Here is an 18,189-nt window from a genome sequence, read left to right on the forward strand (position 1 = left end):
CCTTTTAGTAAATTCCTTTAGCAAGTGAAATCTCATAGGAGAAAATAAGCAATATTTAAAGCAGAACTTTGGAAACAGTTTAAAAGTAACTTGCCTAAAGTCACTTACAGTTGGAGTCAACGCCTTCACAAACAGGATTTCAGTAGAAAACAAGAAGATACAGATGTCAGGCAAGTCGGCACAGAAGTTTTCCCATGGAAAGGATCATTCTTTATTCTTTAAAAGACCAGGCAACACATGGCAATTAACATCTAACCAGGAAGCTTTGTTAAGGGAAGGAAAATGGGTTATGCAAAAATGTACTTGGGTAGGATTGCTTATACTTTAAAAAGTTTAGGAAAATCAGATAGTAACGAGCTTAGTTCCAGCTCAGAATATATCTTTTATTTGGGAAAATGAAGGAACACACACATAAATCATTTTTACGTTGGATACACTCTACCAGATACACTATCTTTGAATGTCATAGAGGATTTCTAACACATGTTCTCTGGACCTGGTCACAAGAGGAGGTTCCTTTCTGTAATTTAATCTACTCCAGTCACAAAGACATTCTTAAGTCTGGAGAAGCTCTAGGTCTCTGAGTAAAAATCATAAAAGTAGTTACTCTGCCCTTCTACTCTTTTTATTCATTTCCTCACTTGATCTTCTTAACAACCTCATGTGATAAAGCAGGATATTTTTATTGTGCAAATTTTATAATTGATGGATATGATTTTTGGAGAAGTCATTACTTGCACAAGCATACACAGCAAAGGAATGTCAAAGCTAGGCCTAGGACTCTTTCCACAGGGTCAATGGAGCCAAGTTTAGTGCACATTACGATCACCCAGAGAGACTACTAAAAAATTGACATTTTTGAAGTTCTTCAAAGGTCTAGGGATGGGCCCAGAAATAGTGCTCCGTGTAATTCTAAAGGAAGGCTCAGTTGTGAAAAACACTCACGTGCACACACACACACACACATACACTCTCATGCATTATCACAGGCCAGCAAACAAATATAGCCCCCAGCCATTATATTCTTAACTACTCAATAGGGAAGGATGTTCACCAGAAAAAGTTCAAGATTTTAGTTCAAATCCATATGTTTCATGGAATTAATATGATATTAAGGCAGATGCTTAAAATAATCATCTATAGCATATTTCCTAGTTTGCATCATGGGATAATTCTCCTGGGCATGCAATTCTATCCGTAACGTTTGTATGACAATCACTTGAATTCATTAATACTATTTCTCCATTGATTTAAACATATTAATTAGGACAAAGCCCACACCACGACTTGAACCCTTGATCTATATGCACAGTTTAATAATCATTGTACCATAGTGATTAGAATGATTATGGGGATACTGTGAAAAATTCATTTGCTGCAGCTAAGCCAACAACTTTGAATTTGTGTTGAAAAACAATTACTGAGCTTAATTAGGAGCATATAATGATGACAGCAGTTATTTCAGTGATTGATTCCAAAATTAAAGAGAGCTGGCCAACTAAGTGCTGTATAGCCTTTGCATTGAAAATGAAAGGGAACACAAAGGTTAAAAGACCATGTAAGACAGTATTACAGTGCTGGCAAGGAGAATATTCGAGGCTTCAGATAGGCCTAAAAAATAATAGTTTTCTCCATTTTCTTCTTCTGAAATTAGAACAAGAGGCCGAACAAATTTCTCTAGAAAAAAATTTGGCAGATAGCTCAGGCAAATGAAATATACTATTTTTGACTGCTGTCTTTCAACTCCTTTATTAAAATGAAGTTGAGGTGCACAAGAATTGGCTAAATAATTTAAAAGTGACAGAGTTTGTTCAAAACCTCTGGATGATTTGATATCTGGTCAATCACTTCTCATCTTTAATAGGGTAGATTACCTAAGTCCGTATTTCTTTTCTACTGTTGTAGATATTTGCCAGACTTTTTCCACGGGATGTTTCAGAATACTCCTAAAAAAGCCAATGACATCTGGAATAATGCTATAAAATGTCATTCCTTTCTTACAGTTAGCTACCTCTACCAAAATAAGGGAAGAAACTGAAAAGCTGGCATAGACCCTACAAAAATATGATTTGGAAATTGGCTATATTACATAGGAAGAGGCCACTCACTTGTTTTTCTGACTGATTATCTTAATTGAATAGTTTAAAACGGGCTTCCCTGGTGGCACAGTGGTTGAGAGTCCGCCTGTCGATGCAGCGGACATCGGTTCGTGCCCCGGTCTGGGAGGATCCCACATGCCGCGGAGCGGCTGGGCCCGTGAGCCATAGCCGCTGAGCCTGCACGTCTAGAGCCTGTGCTCCGCAATGGGAGAGGCCACAACAGTGAGAGGCCCACGTACCACAAAAAAAAAAAAAAAAGAGGTTAAAATATCTCTTTTCTTAAATGCTTTATATGACTACACACAGCTTTTGCCCTAGAAATGTATCTGTTTAAGTATGTAGTATTCTTATTTCAAAATGTCTGAATATTTTGATGGAAGTTAGGGGTTGCAAGGTGGGGGAAGTGAGTCCAGTTAAAGATAATTACTGGCTATTCATTCATCTTAAAATGACCAAATGCAATTTCTAAACCATCTTATATTTCTTTGAAAATAAATATAACTGTTAGGCCTTTCTGATACTTAATTCATGTACAAAAAGATTGTTGACTAATAGGTAAGCCAAGAAACTTTTTGCAGCCTAAAATAGAAACTTCTCAAACTGCATTTGTTTTTGTTAAGGTATAATTTTAGTTTGGCATTTCTAGATACTATTGAAATATTTCTAAATACTGTAGAAATACTGAAAAGTATTCAGTATTTCTAAATACTGTTGAAATTAATTTTCCTAGTAAGAGACTAACAGAGACAATCATGTTCTAAAGTACTCCGGTTATTTTTGTTTTGTTATCGGCCTCAAATTGGCATTGTAAAATCTTTGCTGGCTTTCTTTGTGCCATTTCTAATATATTTTTCTTGGATTTCTATGTCTAAATCATTTTTTTTTTCTTTTTGCGGTACACGGGCCTCTCACTGTTGTGGCCTCTCCCGTTGCGGAGCACAGGCTCCGGACACGCAGCCTCAGTGGCCATGGTTCACGGGCCCAGCTGCTCCGCAGCATGTGGGATCCCCCCGGACCGGGGCACGAACCCGCGTCCCCTGCATCGGCAGGCAGACTCTCAACCACTGCGCCACCAGGGAAGCCCTGTCTAAATCATTTTTGACATTCAATTTTGCAGTATCAGTTGTGCGTGTTCAGGTATGGTACGTGTTATTTGAAAAGTTGCTACAGGAATAGGGCAGCCCGGTTTATTGACTGAATGTCTACTTTTTATTTCTCAAGAGTTCTATTGCCTCTTTGTACACATTTGGGTGAATGTTCATAATCTGTAAAGAGTAGAAGATCTTCAAAATAACATAGTTATTGATATCACAGAGCTCATGAAGACAATTATCTTTGAAGAAACTGGTGGGATATATCCACATAAAACCATGTTTTGTTTCATTTTAACAGTCTCAGGAATTACAGGTGCATGTTGTTTAACACAGGAGTGGTCAACTCTGTATATCAGAAACATGATTTGATTTTTTTTCCCTTGAAGGTGGAAGCAAAATGGCACAGATATTGATTTTACCATGAGCTATCACTACAGGTTGGATGGAGGCAGTTTGGCAATCAGTAGCCCCCGCACAGATCAAGATACTGGCACGTACCAGTGCCTGGCCACCAACCTTCTGGGAACAATTCTGAGCCAGAAGGCGAAGCTCCAATTTGCATGTGAGTTTGTGGGAAAAATCTATAATCTTTATGTTTCTAAAAATATATTTTTATTATAATCATAGTAGAAAAAAATCCAGCTTTGCCAATCACATGCTATTTGAGAGCAAATATGAATTTATAGAGGCAAAAAGTTTTAACAGTGTGCATTTTGTGAATTCAGACTCCTGGGGATAGCTGAAATCTATTTCAAAAAAGGAAGGAAATATCAGTGTTATTGTATTTTGTGAATTATATTTAGAAATATCTCTGAAAGTTCCAGATATACATATTAAGATAAAGATTATATATATTACTCTTTTTTCCTTTTTCTTTTGCATTGGGTATTAGTATGCAGAGCACACGAAGCAAAAGCTGAGGGCAGAGATGTCTTTTGGGGGAGGCAAGTATTCTCCCAGGAAAAGTGATCATGCATCCACAGTTTGATGTAGGTGGAAATAAAGTAGTTGCCAAAGGCAGACTTTATATTAACTGTAACAATGTCCAGCTGCATCACAAAAATGTCATCCAAATAATTACCTTGGTGACATTTGGGGACATTAGCAGATGAACAACAGACATACTGTTCCTTATATAGTTTTTTTGTAGTGTTTCCAGGGGCTGAAATGTTTCATATTGGATCCAGGGAAAGCCTTGTTTGAAAGTAATTACATCTGTTGATATGGATGAAGTAGAAGCCTTAAATGTCTCCTTTGTACCCCCTCCCTGACCCAATCCCTACCCATGTCCACCTCAGAGGATATATCAGGGGCCAAAGCGTGAGAAGCTACTCTTTGCAGCCCTCATGAAAAGGTCTATGCTTCTATTACTTTGAAAAAGTAATTATTTTGAAATTTAAAAAATAAAATATATGTCCAAAGCCCACCTTGTAGAACTACTTTAGTCATCACTAGATATATAAATTAACAATTGGGTCTGTTTCCCATTGCAAATCTTGTGTTCCAAATATGTGTTCTTGTATTCCAAATATGCCTTGTTCTACACATAGTTCCCCTATGTTGACCATTCTGGGGTGGCATTGTTTCTGAATATGTATATAAGCATATTCAGAAATAAGTACACACACACATACGTATATATATGCATGCGGTCATAAATATACAGACATTATACATATGTACATATATGTATGTGGTCCTATATATACACATGTATACATACACACAAACATTACTAAGTGTATCTGAATGTATTTATATCTGCAGAAATCAAAGGATAATGCAAAAGTTTATAGAGCTAAATGGAATCTGAACAAAGGCTGATGGCTGCTTGAACCTTACGGTAAAGATAAACACAATACTTGATGTCTGCATTTCAGCTAAGACCAGCACTTGGAAAAATAATAGCAAGCAAAATACTAATAAGAAACTTATTTTACAGAAGTAAACAATTGCTCCATAGACTGTCAATGATCCTGCCAAAAGAATTATATCTCCTACCTGGATAGGCGATAACCCTAGAAGATACACATGATTTGGATCAGATTGCATAAGAATAAGTTTGACTTTCTGGCAAAGGAAAACACATACAGCACATTTATTTGCTATACCCTGGAGTTTCTCTAAAGCTATGGATTCTATCCATTCTTGAAAATAACTGAATACTTACGATGAAAATTAATGCACTATGCTTTACATGGCCATCTATTTCCTCCTCTTTGTTCCCCTTCTTAAACAAAAAATATATATTTTTATTCCCCTACATTATTTTTTCTCACCTTTTTTCTGCTTTTAAAAATATGTGTAACTAGAAGTTTTTCAAAGTTAAATCATATTTTCTCTTTGCTAAAAAAAGAGGAAAGGTTTCAATTAAGAAGAAATTGTATGCTTTCATTTGGATGAACGGGAAAATCAATTCTGTCCTTGCTGACTTTCTTGTCTCTTCACAAAATTTTCCTTTTTTTGAGTTGAAGGTGTGTGACTGTTGATCCCTAAAATCGTTTCTATTACTATTCATGCAGAAAGAAGAATGGCCTACATCCATTAGCTGATCTTTCTCCTGCAGACTTAAAGGATCTTATGTTCCAAGTCTTAAACTTGAAAACAAGAACAAAAACAAAAAAAGAACCACATCACTCTGCCTTTCGTGTCCAGTATCTGTAGTGGTCCCACGCCTGAAACATTTCCTGCTAAGTCCATGGAGAGATTGGGTTGAGTGTAATTATCTCTTGAATCAACCCTAAACATAACCAACATATTTTAATCACCTATAAAGTATCTCCCTTCATTTCCTGTATTTCATAAGTACTCTCGCCACCTTACTTAAGTCAGTTGTTCATTCCAAGTAGTAAATAACTTCTTTTCAAAAGGTGAAAATACCAGGTCTAGCTTTGCCACTGCTATTATACAACTCTGAGTGGTTTACTTTTTGTACAAATGAGCACAAAGATCTTAAAGATGAATCGAAAAGTGTTGATGGGGACTTCCCTGGTGGCACAGTGGTTAAGAATCCGCCTGCCAATGCAGGGAACATGGGTTTGAGCCCTGATCCAGGAAGATCCCACATGCCGTGAAGCAACTAAGCCCACGAGCCACAACTACTGAGCCCACGTGTCACAACTACTGAAGCCCACATACCTAGAGCCCATGCTCCGCAACAAGAGAAGCCACTGCAATGAGAAACCCATGCACCACAATGAAGAGTAGTCCCAGCTCACTGCAACTAGAGAAAGCCCACAGGCAGCAAGGAAGTCCCAGTGCAGCCAAAAATAAATAAATAAATAAAAACATCCTTTAAAAAAGAAAAAAAAACACCTTAAGTCAAGACATAGACCATGGAAAAAAGCAGAAAGCTTTCTATTTAAAAAAAAAAAAATGTGTTGATGACTTACAGCCCAGAAGACTCCACTTACAAATTCTTTCTTCTAATCTCATTTAAGAGATACAGGATATTAATTTTGCAAAATAGGTTTTCTGAAATTTCGTTCAAAGAAATTACATTTGTATCCACATGCAAATCTATGCATATGCATAATCTCATTAATAAGGTTACTCTTCCAAAAAGAGAGGAAGGGAAAGAGAGAGGCAGAGAAATAGAGAGACAGAGAGAAGAGAGGCAGAAAGAAAAAGAGAGAACATAATAGAAGAGAAATATCCAATTGGGAATTTGTTTCTCTATGAAAACATCCTGAACATCACTAATCAGTACAGAAATACAAATCAGAGCCAGAAAATGCTGCTTCACACTCATGAGGATGGCTATTATTTTAAACACACACACACACACACACACACACACGCATACACACACACGCAGAAAATAACAAGAATTGGCAAGGATGTGAAAACATTGGAATCCTTGTGCGTTACTGGTGCGAATGTAAAATGGTACAGCTACTGTGGAAGACAGCACGGCAGTTCCTTAAAAACTTGAACATAGAATTACCATGACACAACAATTCCACCTCTAGGTAAATGCCCCAAAGGATGGAAGGGACTCAGGCAGATGTTTGTATACCCATGTTAATAGTGGCATTATATATAACAGGTAAAAGGTAGAAAGGACCCAAATGCCCATCAACAGATAAATGCATTAACAAAATGTGGGATAAACATACAACAGAATATTATTCCACTTTAAAAAGGAAATTTTATAATTCTATTACATGCTACACCATGTATGAACCTTGAAAACATTTTGCTGAGTGAAATAAGACACACACAAAAGGATATTTATCGTAGGATTCCATTTATATGAGGTAAGTAACTAGGCAAATTCCTAGACAGAAAGTAGAATGGTGGCTTCCATGGACTAGGTGAAGGAAAATGGGGAGTTATTGTTTAATGAGTACAGAGATTTAGTTTGGATTGGTTACAAAATTCTGGAGATGGATGGGGATTATACAACAATGCAAATGTACTTAATACTAAAGAATTGTATACTTAAAATGGTTTAAATGGTAAAGTTTATGTTATACATATTTTACCACAAGTTTTTAAAAAGTGATATCATCAGAATTCAGGGGAATAAAAGTAATCATTTCAGTTGGCTTTTTTTCCCCCCATAATTATCAAAAAAAAAAAAGAGTAAGTTTTCCTTATTAAGTATCTGTTCTGTTTCTTTGCACAGAAAAAGTAGAATCCAAATGCAAGTCTCCAACCAAATGGAAAGTTTCTAAAGCCAAGAGCTGCACCCTCAACTTAATTTGAGTTCTCACTACTACTTTCATAAATTTTCAACATTGTTTATTTTGCTAGAAAGGCTTTTGTACCTTTCTGAACATCGCAACAATGGTGGTCAAATGCTAATATTTTCAATACAAACAGATCTGAGTTCAAATTCTATCTTTGTAAAACAACCAGTAGTATGATATTAGGTCACCTCTTAACAATATTAAGCCTCTTTTATGAAATGTATACAATGAGAATTACAGCAGCATCCACAGGACAGTGAAATGGATTAACTGAGGTAATGAATGTGAAACCCCTGGTCCCTTATAGGCACTCAGGAAACGGTAACTCTAATTCTTCTTTTTATATTTTCATTTACTCTCTCAAGTTGGCCAAACATCTACATATTTCAAACTGCTACAGTTACTCATAAAAAAATCTAGTTTACATTTTAAAACTTTCTCCAGACCAGCTGTTCCCTTGTTTTCAAGACTTTTAGGTATTTGACATATATTACCTTTCTTGAACTGTGGAACAACCATAAGAGGAAGATGCTATTGTTGTCCCCATTTTACAGATTAGAAGTCTGAGGCTCACTGAGATTGGAATTTTTTCAAAAGTATATTGTTAGAAAACCAGTTGTAACTTGAGTATAAAAGTTCAGATTCTAAAACTTATGGCTTTTGTGTTAAGGTATTCAGTCCTTTTCAAACACTGCCCACACAAATTATGTGGACCTTTTTTCTTTATTTCATTTGCTATTGGTATAATCATTGTTGAAATAATAAGCCATATCTGTAGGACAGTAACCTTCACAATAAGCCTGGTGGTAGATGCTGTTGGTGCCGGGTCCAGATCCCTTTTAACGGGCAGTGGGCTCAGCTGTTAATGCCCACAGCTGCCCCTGTTCTTCAATGCATGCCCTAGAGCTCCCCATGGGGTCAGGATGGAGCTAGACAACAGCTGAGACACCTTCTTGCTTAGCCCCTTCCCTTGCTCTATCCAATTTCCATCCCTCCATTTCTCCTGGGAGTGCTTCCTCAATAAATCAACACCCTGAATCTCTGCATCAGACTCTGCTTCTAAGGAGCCCAAAGTAAGACAGACACTAAACATTTAATATAAGATATTTGATCTTCTTCTTGACAGAGAAATTGGGTCCAGAAGCCCTAATACAAATTTCCATAGGTAAGAACAAAGCTATACATCAAAATAAAATTGTGTCAACAACTCTGCTTCCTACCAGTTGGCAGTCAACTGTATAGTGCCACTTTGACCTTCAGAACAAATGAATTATGAACAGCCTTTCAGTAACTAACTTGTCCATGGGAGAGACTCTGTAGGTAAATACATTTAGATAGTTGATGACTTTTGTTTGCAACTTCTGTCCTGATGTTCAGAAATTCAAAAGCACCCTTGGAGTTTATATTAGACTCAGCCTGTTAGAGTCTGCCTCACCTTGAATCATCCCACCATGAAACCATCTTGAAATGCAGCCCAAATATAAAAAAACTCTGTTATGAAAAATCCTCCTAAATCAAATCTGTCTTTAACCAGCTATGTTACTCAGACAAGTCAGTCATCTCTGTGGACTTATCAAAAGTATGTTTTGAACTATTTAATTGCAAAAGTCTCCTTCAGTTCTTCCACGCAAGATTTTGTCATTCCAAATTCTCAGATAGATTCTAATTTAAGCTCTTCTCTTCTTCCTCTACGCAACCTCAACCCTAAATCAAATTCAGCAAGTGTCTAGTCTTCAAAAGCTCCTGTTATCACCCTGGTATTCTTGAATGATAACACCGGTTTGACTTTTTACAAGCTACACTTGTAGCTGCTTTGAATTTCTTTTATTTCTCAAGGACTTTGGTGGTAAAGGTTGAATGTAGACTCCTTCCTTTCATATGTATGTTAATGAATTACTCCGTACTTCTGTGAGAGAACATTGCATCTGTCATTGCTGTTTAAAATGTCATCCTTGAGTAAAAAAGATAGGCATTTTGAAAGAAATCCATGATTTCACTGAGCTGTATTTTTTTTAGACACTCATAATATACAACTCTACCAATGAATAGATCAACATTGGGATAAACGTTACTTATGAATAGGGTTTTTTTGGTCCTGCACTATTTAAAATTTAATCACAGATACCATTTCACATAAGTTTGTTCCATTATTGCTGGAGCCTCCTAGCCTAGCTAGACCGAAGCTGGACTAGTTGAATAAATGAATGGTCATTTATTTATTCATCCACCAAGCAACCAGAAAACACCTTATTTATATGCATCAAGCACTGTGCTAGGGAGTAAAGATTAAATGATAGATAAGAAATAGCTGCTCCCTGTCTTCACAGAGCAGGCAGGTGAAATCTTGAGTGCAAGAAAAAAAGGAAAGAAATTGCTAGCATTTGCATAGTACATATTATATAGCAGGCACCGTTCCGAGCTTTTTATGTAAATTAACTTCAGTGAGCCTTACACAACAACCCTATGAAGTTACTATAATCCCATTTTCAGATGAGCAGATTGAGGCCACAGAAGAATCAACTAACTTGCCCAAAATCACACACATAAGTAGCACAGTCAGTATTCAAACCCAGGCAATCAGAACCTGGAGTCCAAGTTCTTACTGCCCACTGTACCTCCTCAAAAAAAGCATCAGATGATGTGAGATGTAACCTGTAAGGGAGACCAGAGAAGGAAGTAGTAAAGTTTGTCTGGATTGGACAAAGGGCAAAGGAAGCCTTCCAAAGGCAATTGGGCTTGAACTGAGCCTTGGAATATTAGTTTGTGTTCCAAACACAGAAAGTAGGTGGAGGAGAACATTCAGGTTGACAGGAGAGTGAGAGGAAATGCAAATGCAAACAAGTCTCAAGCATTAGAGAAAATGAGAGGGCAATGGCAAAACCCAGGCCAGGGTGCCTGGAATGTGAAAGGCCATGATTTAGAAATAACTGGTTTTCTAGGACAAGGCTGAAACATAATTTGGAGCCAGGTATATCCAAATTTTGGAGACCCTTTATTTCCAAGCTTAATCTACAAATAATGGAATGATTGGGTGATATTAGGAGATGACAGAGAAACCTGCAGAACTTCCTCATATCATGAAGCTTTTAGGCAGAGGTACCAGGCATGAACTGCCTATGTTTGAAAAATATTCCCCACTCTATGTGACATTGTGCACAGGTGTGAATTTAAGTGTAAAATGGAGGTGTCAGTAGTACCCACCTTATGTAGGTTTACTGTAAGGCCCAAATACTTATGATTACATGTAGAGCAGTGGGTAAGGGCACCTGATATATTGTTGTTGAGTTGTTGATGGAGAGCTTGGCAGAGGTCTGCCCATGCAACTATTAATAGCCCAAGTTTGGGACTTCAGTACTTATCCTATGAACAATGGAAATACTTTGATGTTAAGAATTTTGAAGTTATTTATAGAACGTTGCTTGAAAACGCCACATACTTTTCCCCTTAAAAATATCAGTCTGATAAATTAATGATATTACTAATATTATTAAAACCACGGTACACATATTTAGGGATGTTCCAAACCTCATTTCTAACACTTGTAGGATGGGGTTAAGGGATTCTTGCTCCGTGTCACAGGGTTGATTTTAGGTGGCTCAAGGTTAAAATGCAATAATATTTCATTTTAAAGGGCTATAAACATGCAGGCATTTACAATCACCATAATTTTTTTTTCCAGAGAAATGCCAAGGGTTTTATATCTGCAATGCTGTTCATCTTTATTCTATACCTGTAAGCTCTCCTAAAGCATGTTTTACAAATGAAGAAATTAAAGAAATTCGAAGTGGGGCAATTATGTTACTCATCCAAGGTCACCAACCTACCACAGACTTAGAATTTCTCACATCTCCATCTGAAAATAATTTTTAAATATACATTTATTTGTAGATAGAGGAAGTAAAACAGAATCCACATGAATCCAAAACCCATAGTCAGAGAACAACAGAAAAGGTCTCCAAGTAAAAGTAATGATATCAAAGCCTTTGGCTCTTTCGAGAAGGATTTCTAAGATATCTGTATATTTGTAGGTGATGTGTATTTTTATTTCTGTCTCTTGCCCAGGGTCTGTACAAGCATGAAAAACAACAACAAAAACCCTCTCACATCTTAGAAATAAATTTTAAAATCTTCATTGGGTACTGATGAATTCAGAATGTCTTTAATATTTTTTCATATATAAGAAATATAAAAACAGTTATACATGATCCTGAAGATATACTGACAAAGTGCATTTATATCTGAAAAGCAAATTAAAACTCAAGAGAAGGGGTTTTAAAAATAACACAAAAACGCATTTGGAAACTGTAAAGGCTCTGATAATCGTGAAGTGTGTGTTAAGTGGGTAATGCGTATCTAATTATAAATGTAAATGCTAGATGGTTTTTAACCTTTTTTTTTTGTACATCAGAAAAGTATCTAAACAAAGTGGGTAAAGAAATATTTTCCTTTAATTTATTAAATAAAATAAATCTGATAAATTAGTATTGATTTTTAATGATCATTTTGGAAACAGCATTAAACAATGTAGCAATGGATTTAATATTCTGAATTTATCTTAATGTAATAACTGTCAGTGGGTATCATAAAAAGGAGAAGAGTTTGTCTTCGCTTTTAAAACTAATCTAAGCCTTAAACAAATGGACTCAGAGCAGCTGCATGGTTGAATTATAGCAAGCCACTGTTATTTTTATTTTTTTCAATCAACAGGAGAGTGGATTATCCAATGTTTTAGCCTCATTTTCTCTTCATCATCACTGCTGGACATCTATTTATGTACCTTATCAGAAATGATACTTTTTAAAAATGCAGGCCTTCTCTTATCCCTCACCTCTACTCATATTCAGCAGGACCTAGTCTTTTTGGTCCATTTGAATAAAGTTGTACATTCGAGGTGCACAGGCAAAGAGTTGGGGTGGGAGAAGACAACGTTAGAAAGTAAGGTATTCATCCGATCAAAACTGAGATTTTCTGATGTGTAAAACTGAGAAAGAAACCCAAAGCTGAAGTGCTTATTTATTACTCTTATGCTATCTGACAAATGATTTTGAGGAAGTTTTGAACATAGCCTGTAGAGATTTTGCTTTTGAGATTTATAAATTTGGTCAGGAATCACAGCAAAATTTTTATTTGTACTAAAGAATCAGATGAACTATTTTCTGGGGTTTATTATTAATGTGTTACCAAAATAGCAGACTAGAATTAAATGTTTAAAAAGTAAATTCAAATGATAAAGAGGATTTGGTGGCAACCTCTGGAAATGTTCATCATGTTTTAACGTATTAATTTATATACAATCTTTTCCAAGAAGCAAAACACATACAAGAAAATTGCAAAACATACATAGATCAGTGAAGCAGTACTAAACCAGATTCAGAAACAGAAAACTGGGAACACTCCAGAAGGCCCTCCCCTGGTCTACCCTTCCTGTTACTACTCTCTCTCTCTCTTCTCCACTATCTTGACTTGTAAATATATAATTAAATATTATCTTTTTGAATTTTATATGAATAAAACCATACAATATATATTCCTTTGAGTCTGGCTTTGTAGCCGACAGTATTTGTGAGATTCATCCATGTTGTTGTGGGTAGCTGTAGATCATTAATTTCCATTGATATATAATATTTTATTGTACGAACATACTACAATTTATGAATGACTTCTACTCTTAATGGAAATGTGGATTGTTTCTAGAGGCAAAGATGAATAATTCTTTACGAATAATCATGTATCTATCTTCAGTACATTTGTGTATACATTTCTCTGTTGTATATACCATAGTGTAGAATTAATTATAGGGCATTTGGGTATGTATATTTACAACTTTAAAAGATAATGCCAACTATTGTCTACAGTGGTTTTATTAATTTATCTTTTTACCAGCAATGTTTTATTGACAACACTTGGTATTGTCAGTCTTTTTAAAATTTTAGCTTTTGGGGAGGATATGTAAGGGTATCTCATTTGGGTTTAATTTGCATCTCCTGATAACTAATGAACTTGAGCACCTTTTACATGTGTATTGGCTACATGCAAAGCCTCCCCCGCTTTAAAAAAAATTTAAATCATTTTTCTATTGAGCTATCTTTCTTTTTCTTAGTGACTGATTCTAAATATCAGCACAGTGTTGGTTTTATGTAGGGAAATAGCTTTTTCTACCTTGTGGCTTGCCTTTTTATACTCTCTTAATCATGTCTCTGATAAACAGAAATTTTCAAATTTAATACAGTCCAATTTATCGATTGTTTCCTATATGTAATGATGCTTTTTATAAAAAGTTCTAGAAATGTTATCCTGCCCTGATTAAATGAAGATACTCTCCTATATTATCTTCTACAGTTTATTGTCTTGTCTTTCATATTTAAAACTGCAATGCACCTGGAAGTTATTTATTTATTTATTGGCATGGTGCAAGGTAGGTTCAATATATATATCTTCATAGGGATCCAATCGAGCCAACCAAGATATTAAAAATGCAGCCCTTGCCTCACAGTTCTATAGTGCCATCTCTGAAGGTAATCAAGCATGCACACCCACTGCTTGGGACTGCATTTAGGCTCTCTCTTTTCTCTTCCATTGTTATATTTGTCTATCTTTGTGCAAATGCCACACTCAATTACAGCAGTCTTATAATTAGTCTTGATATCTGAGAGTTATTAAAATAGATGATATGGATTAAAACTGAGGCTCAATTTGTCAGCTAAAATCAAGGGGAAAAATATCTCAAGTAAAATAAAAAGGGAATAAAAATTCATATCATAAAGTCATATCCAAGTTACTAAACTTGAGCTTTTCAGTGGCCAAGGCAAAAAAGGGTTCATATCTTCCAGGGGATAAAAACATGCCAATTGTTCCTATAAGCATAATCGCTCTGACTCTAGAACCTGAGAGAAGCTTCTCTTGTGAATCCTCAAGAGCAAAGTGGGTGATTCAGTGGATCACATTCCCCTCACAAACCTGCTCAAATGCTTACAACATTGGGTTTCTTACGGTGACTTCTTATATCATATCTTAAAAATAACAGCTCACATTCATTAGATACTCCTTAAGCCTCTTCCATAGCGTTAGTTAAGAGGCTTCCCGAACTATGTGCCTAGTTTACTATCACTGTAGCCAATGTCACTATCTCTATTTGCAAATCTCACCAACCTCTGGCTATAGCTGTAACACCACCACAGTAGGTCCTCTGCACAGGCAATAGAAATGAGTTGCTAAATTTTTCAAACTTCAGGTGAATCCAATGCTTGCTTTATTCACATATTATGTGGCTCTTCTTGGTGGAAGGCTCACAAAGCATAACTCAGTCCAGAGGTCCTGCCTACCTATTTCAGAAAACTAGGTTAGAATATTTTTCCTGGACATTTCTTGGTGTGCTTCCATGAGCCTGTGCCTTTTCCTATACTTCCGAGATTGATGGTTTGGGAAGAAAGTTGTTCTGCTTCCTGAACTGGTGGTGTTACATTTATGTTACCCCCTTCTCCATTCTTGTACGAGCCAGGGAATGATGGGAATTTATAAAAATAAGGCACATAAGCATGTCAAGTTTTAAGATACGGAGTACATCCTCTATGATGGATGCTTACATATATGTTCCTAAAAGGAGGTCACAACCTTCTCAACAGTTCTTTCTAGCTAAAGAGGATAATTTACTTTAATCCTTCAAACTACCATGTAACACAGAAGCTACCATTATAAACCCAGTTTTATAGACAAGGAAAATTAACTTCAGAGAAGTGGAGTAACATGCCTAGGGTCATTAGAAAATAGTGTAGGTGAGATGTAATGCCTGAGATTCTTGATGTTATAACCCACTTCCCTAATCATTCAACTAGTGCTTGTGAAATGTTAATTTAATATGCATACAAATCACTTGGGGACCTTATTAAACGTAAGTTCTGTTTCAAGAGGCCAAAGCGGGGTGCCAATAGTTTAAGTTTCTAGCAAGCTTCCAGGTGACACATACGTTGCTGGCCTCAATACCATATTGAGCAGGAAATACAGTCTCAAAATAAGACTTATGTTAGTGCCTAAAGACAATCTAATAGCAGCATATAGAGGTTAACCCAAGGTGATATAAAAAGGCAGCTATGATATGGTCTACATAAATCCAGGGGAAAAGCAAATGTTACTCTATATTTCCAAACTCTAAGACGGCCATTAACATATTTATTTCCACATTCAAATAATGCATATTTATTGAGCATCTACTATGTGACAAACACAGGTGGAAGCAGTGAGCAAAGTAAACTCTATTTTCGGTGTTTGTGCACCTGCTCAAATATAACTATAGGCTTACTTAAAAAAATATATCAATGCCTTTGGAATATAGAACAAGAAAAAAATGTGTTTGAGCATCAACCAAAACAATAGGTTTTCAAACTATAATCCTGTCAGAAATTTCTACTCATGACATCAGAAAATGCAAACGAGAAAGTCTAGATCTGCAGGCATGACTTAAGGAGTCAACTGCAGGGTGTTTCCCCACCTATTTGAGAATACTTAAGTTGACAGATCTACTTTCACATGCATATTAATGAGTTTGTTTGCATAAGTTAATTCTATTTTATGAATGGGGATTATATAACCCTCATTTAATTCTTCCAGAAATCCCATCCATAAGAGCTACTAGAGTTTATCTTACTAGGGTTCTATCCCTTGAGCACAAAGGATTTATTTTAATTATTTCATCAGTTTTAAGCAAAAGTAATCAAATGTAAACAACTGTGCTACGGGGCTGTTCCCCCCACCAGTTGCCTCTCAGCTTTCTGTTTTTGTCTTTGTACTGTTCTCAGGATTCATTTAGAAAGTAATCCTAGTGTTTTCATTTAAAAAGGAACAAAATCTGGCTGAGTCAAACATCAAAGTTTATGACATTTCTTTTTGGCACGTCTAGAAGGTTTAGGGCTTTGACTATGGTTATTAACATAAATATGAATATTTATAAAAGTTAATACGTATCCAGTAAGCCAAGTCCTGGGAAAAGCAGTTCCCGGGCTTGCTTAAATTCCCACAGCAAGTGTGCGGCAGAGCCAGGATTTTAAACGTGGCTCTGACTGACAGCAGAAGTCAGGCTTTCAACACAAGCATCCCCAGTGGCAGTTGTCCTAAAGAAGCATCTTACGGCCTGTGGTCCCGGTTATCTCATCTCTGCCCTCCACCTCTCTTTCTGCAGTTAACAAAAGGAAAGGTCAGTCTGTGATGCTCCGAATAAGGTCCCTTCCCCTCAACTCCACGCTCTCCCAACAGAAATGGAGAGGGTGTTTCGACAAGACCCTCCACCACGCATCCCCAAGCATGTATCCTTGCCTCCGTATTTGCCTTGACATTACCATCTCTGATATGTTGGGGATCCACTGCGCTGTACATAGGGCACTGTAATAAGTCTAGAGTTCCAAGGTCACCCCTTACTGCCCAAACCCTCATCTACACGTAACTCTGCTTGTTCCCACTTCTGACCCCATTTGCCAACCCTCCCCCAGCTGCTAAAGTTCTTCCCTGGACTTCATGAAACGAAGTCAGTCACCAGCCGAATCCTTATACCCTTAACCTTTGCTGACTTCCTCCTCACCGGGTTGCATCACCTGAAATTTGGCTTTCATCTGAGGATGCTGCTTCTCTTGTATTCCGCCAAACTTGTGACTATTTTCTCCCAGGTCCTCTTTTTCTTAATATTTTTATTTTATATTGGAGTATACTTGATTAACAACGTTGTGTTAGTTTCACATGTACAGCAAAGTGATTCAGTGATACATATACATGTAACTATTCTTTTTCAAATTCTTTTCCCATTTAGGTTATTACAGAGTATTGAGCAGAGTTCCATGTGCTATATAGTAGGTCCTTGTTGGTTATCTATATTAAATATAGCAGTGTGTACCATGTCCTCTTACTACCCAGTCTGTGAATGAGGATAGAGTGCCCCTTTTTCCTCAATGCCACTTCTAGATGACCTTCCTCTCATATGTAATGCCCCAGTCACTAGGATAATGGCCATTAGACTATGCTACCCATGTTGTCTTCATGTTCTCATTCCAGATTATCCCATCATTCCTTGGAGACTTTACCTCCTAGCTTATTGTTAATTTCACCAAAACACTCTTGTCATATTCTTGGCCATTTCATCTTACACTATATTCAGCATTCAGTATTCAATAACCTGATTTCTCAGTTCCTTGATTTTTTATCTTACATTGACCTTGTTCATCTCTCTACCTTAGCCAAACGCCACCCAGTCAAGTTGACTCCAAAATCTTGTCACTATCTAAAATGCCAAGCTTCACTCATATCTAATTTTTCAACCTT

General features: G+C 36.5%; 1 protein-coding gene across 4 annotated transcripts in view; it reads left to right on the forward strand.

Annotated features, from left to right (window-relative positions):
• The first annotated feature begins 3,598 nt into the window (after nucleotides 1-3,598).
• CNTN6 (contactin 6) overlaps nucleotides 3,599-18,189 on the forward strand; it is a 143,017-nt gene continuing 128,426 nt past the window's right edge. For 3 of the 4 annotated variants that reach the window (XM_033863719.2, XM_033863722.2, XM_033863720.2), the window contains exon 1: nucleotides 3,599-3,755. In XM_033863719.2, the coding sequence (XP_033719610.1) occupies nucleotides 3,614-3,755 (142 nt within the window). In that variant the 5' untranslated portion in view covers nucleotides 3,599-3,613. The remainder of the gene's footprint in view (nucleotides 3,756-18,189) is intronic. The other variant, XM_019947438.3, reaches the window with a different exon arrangement.

The sequence above is a fragment of the Tursiops truncatus genome, chromosome 10, assembly GCF_011762595.2.
Source record: "Tursiops truncatus isolate mTurTru1 chromosome 10, mTurTru1.mat.Y, whole genome shotgun sequence".
Taxonomy (NCBI): Eukaryota; Metazoa; Chordata; class Mammalia; order Artiodactyla; family Delphinidae; genus Tursiops; species Tursiops truncatus.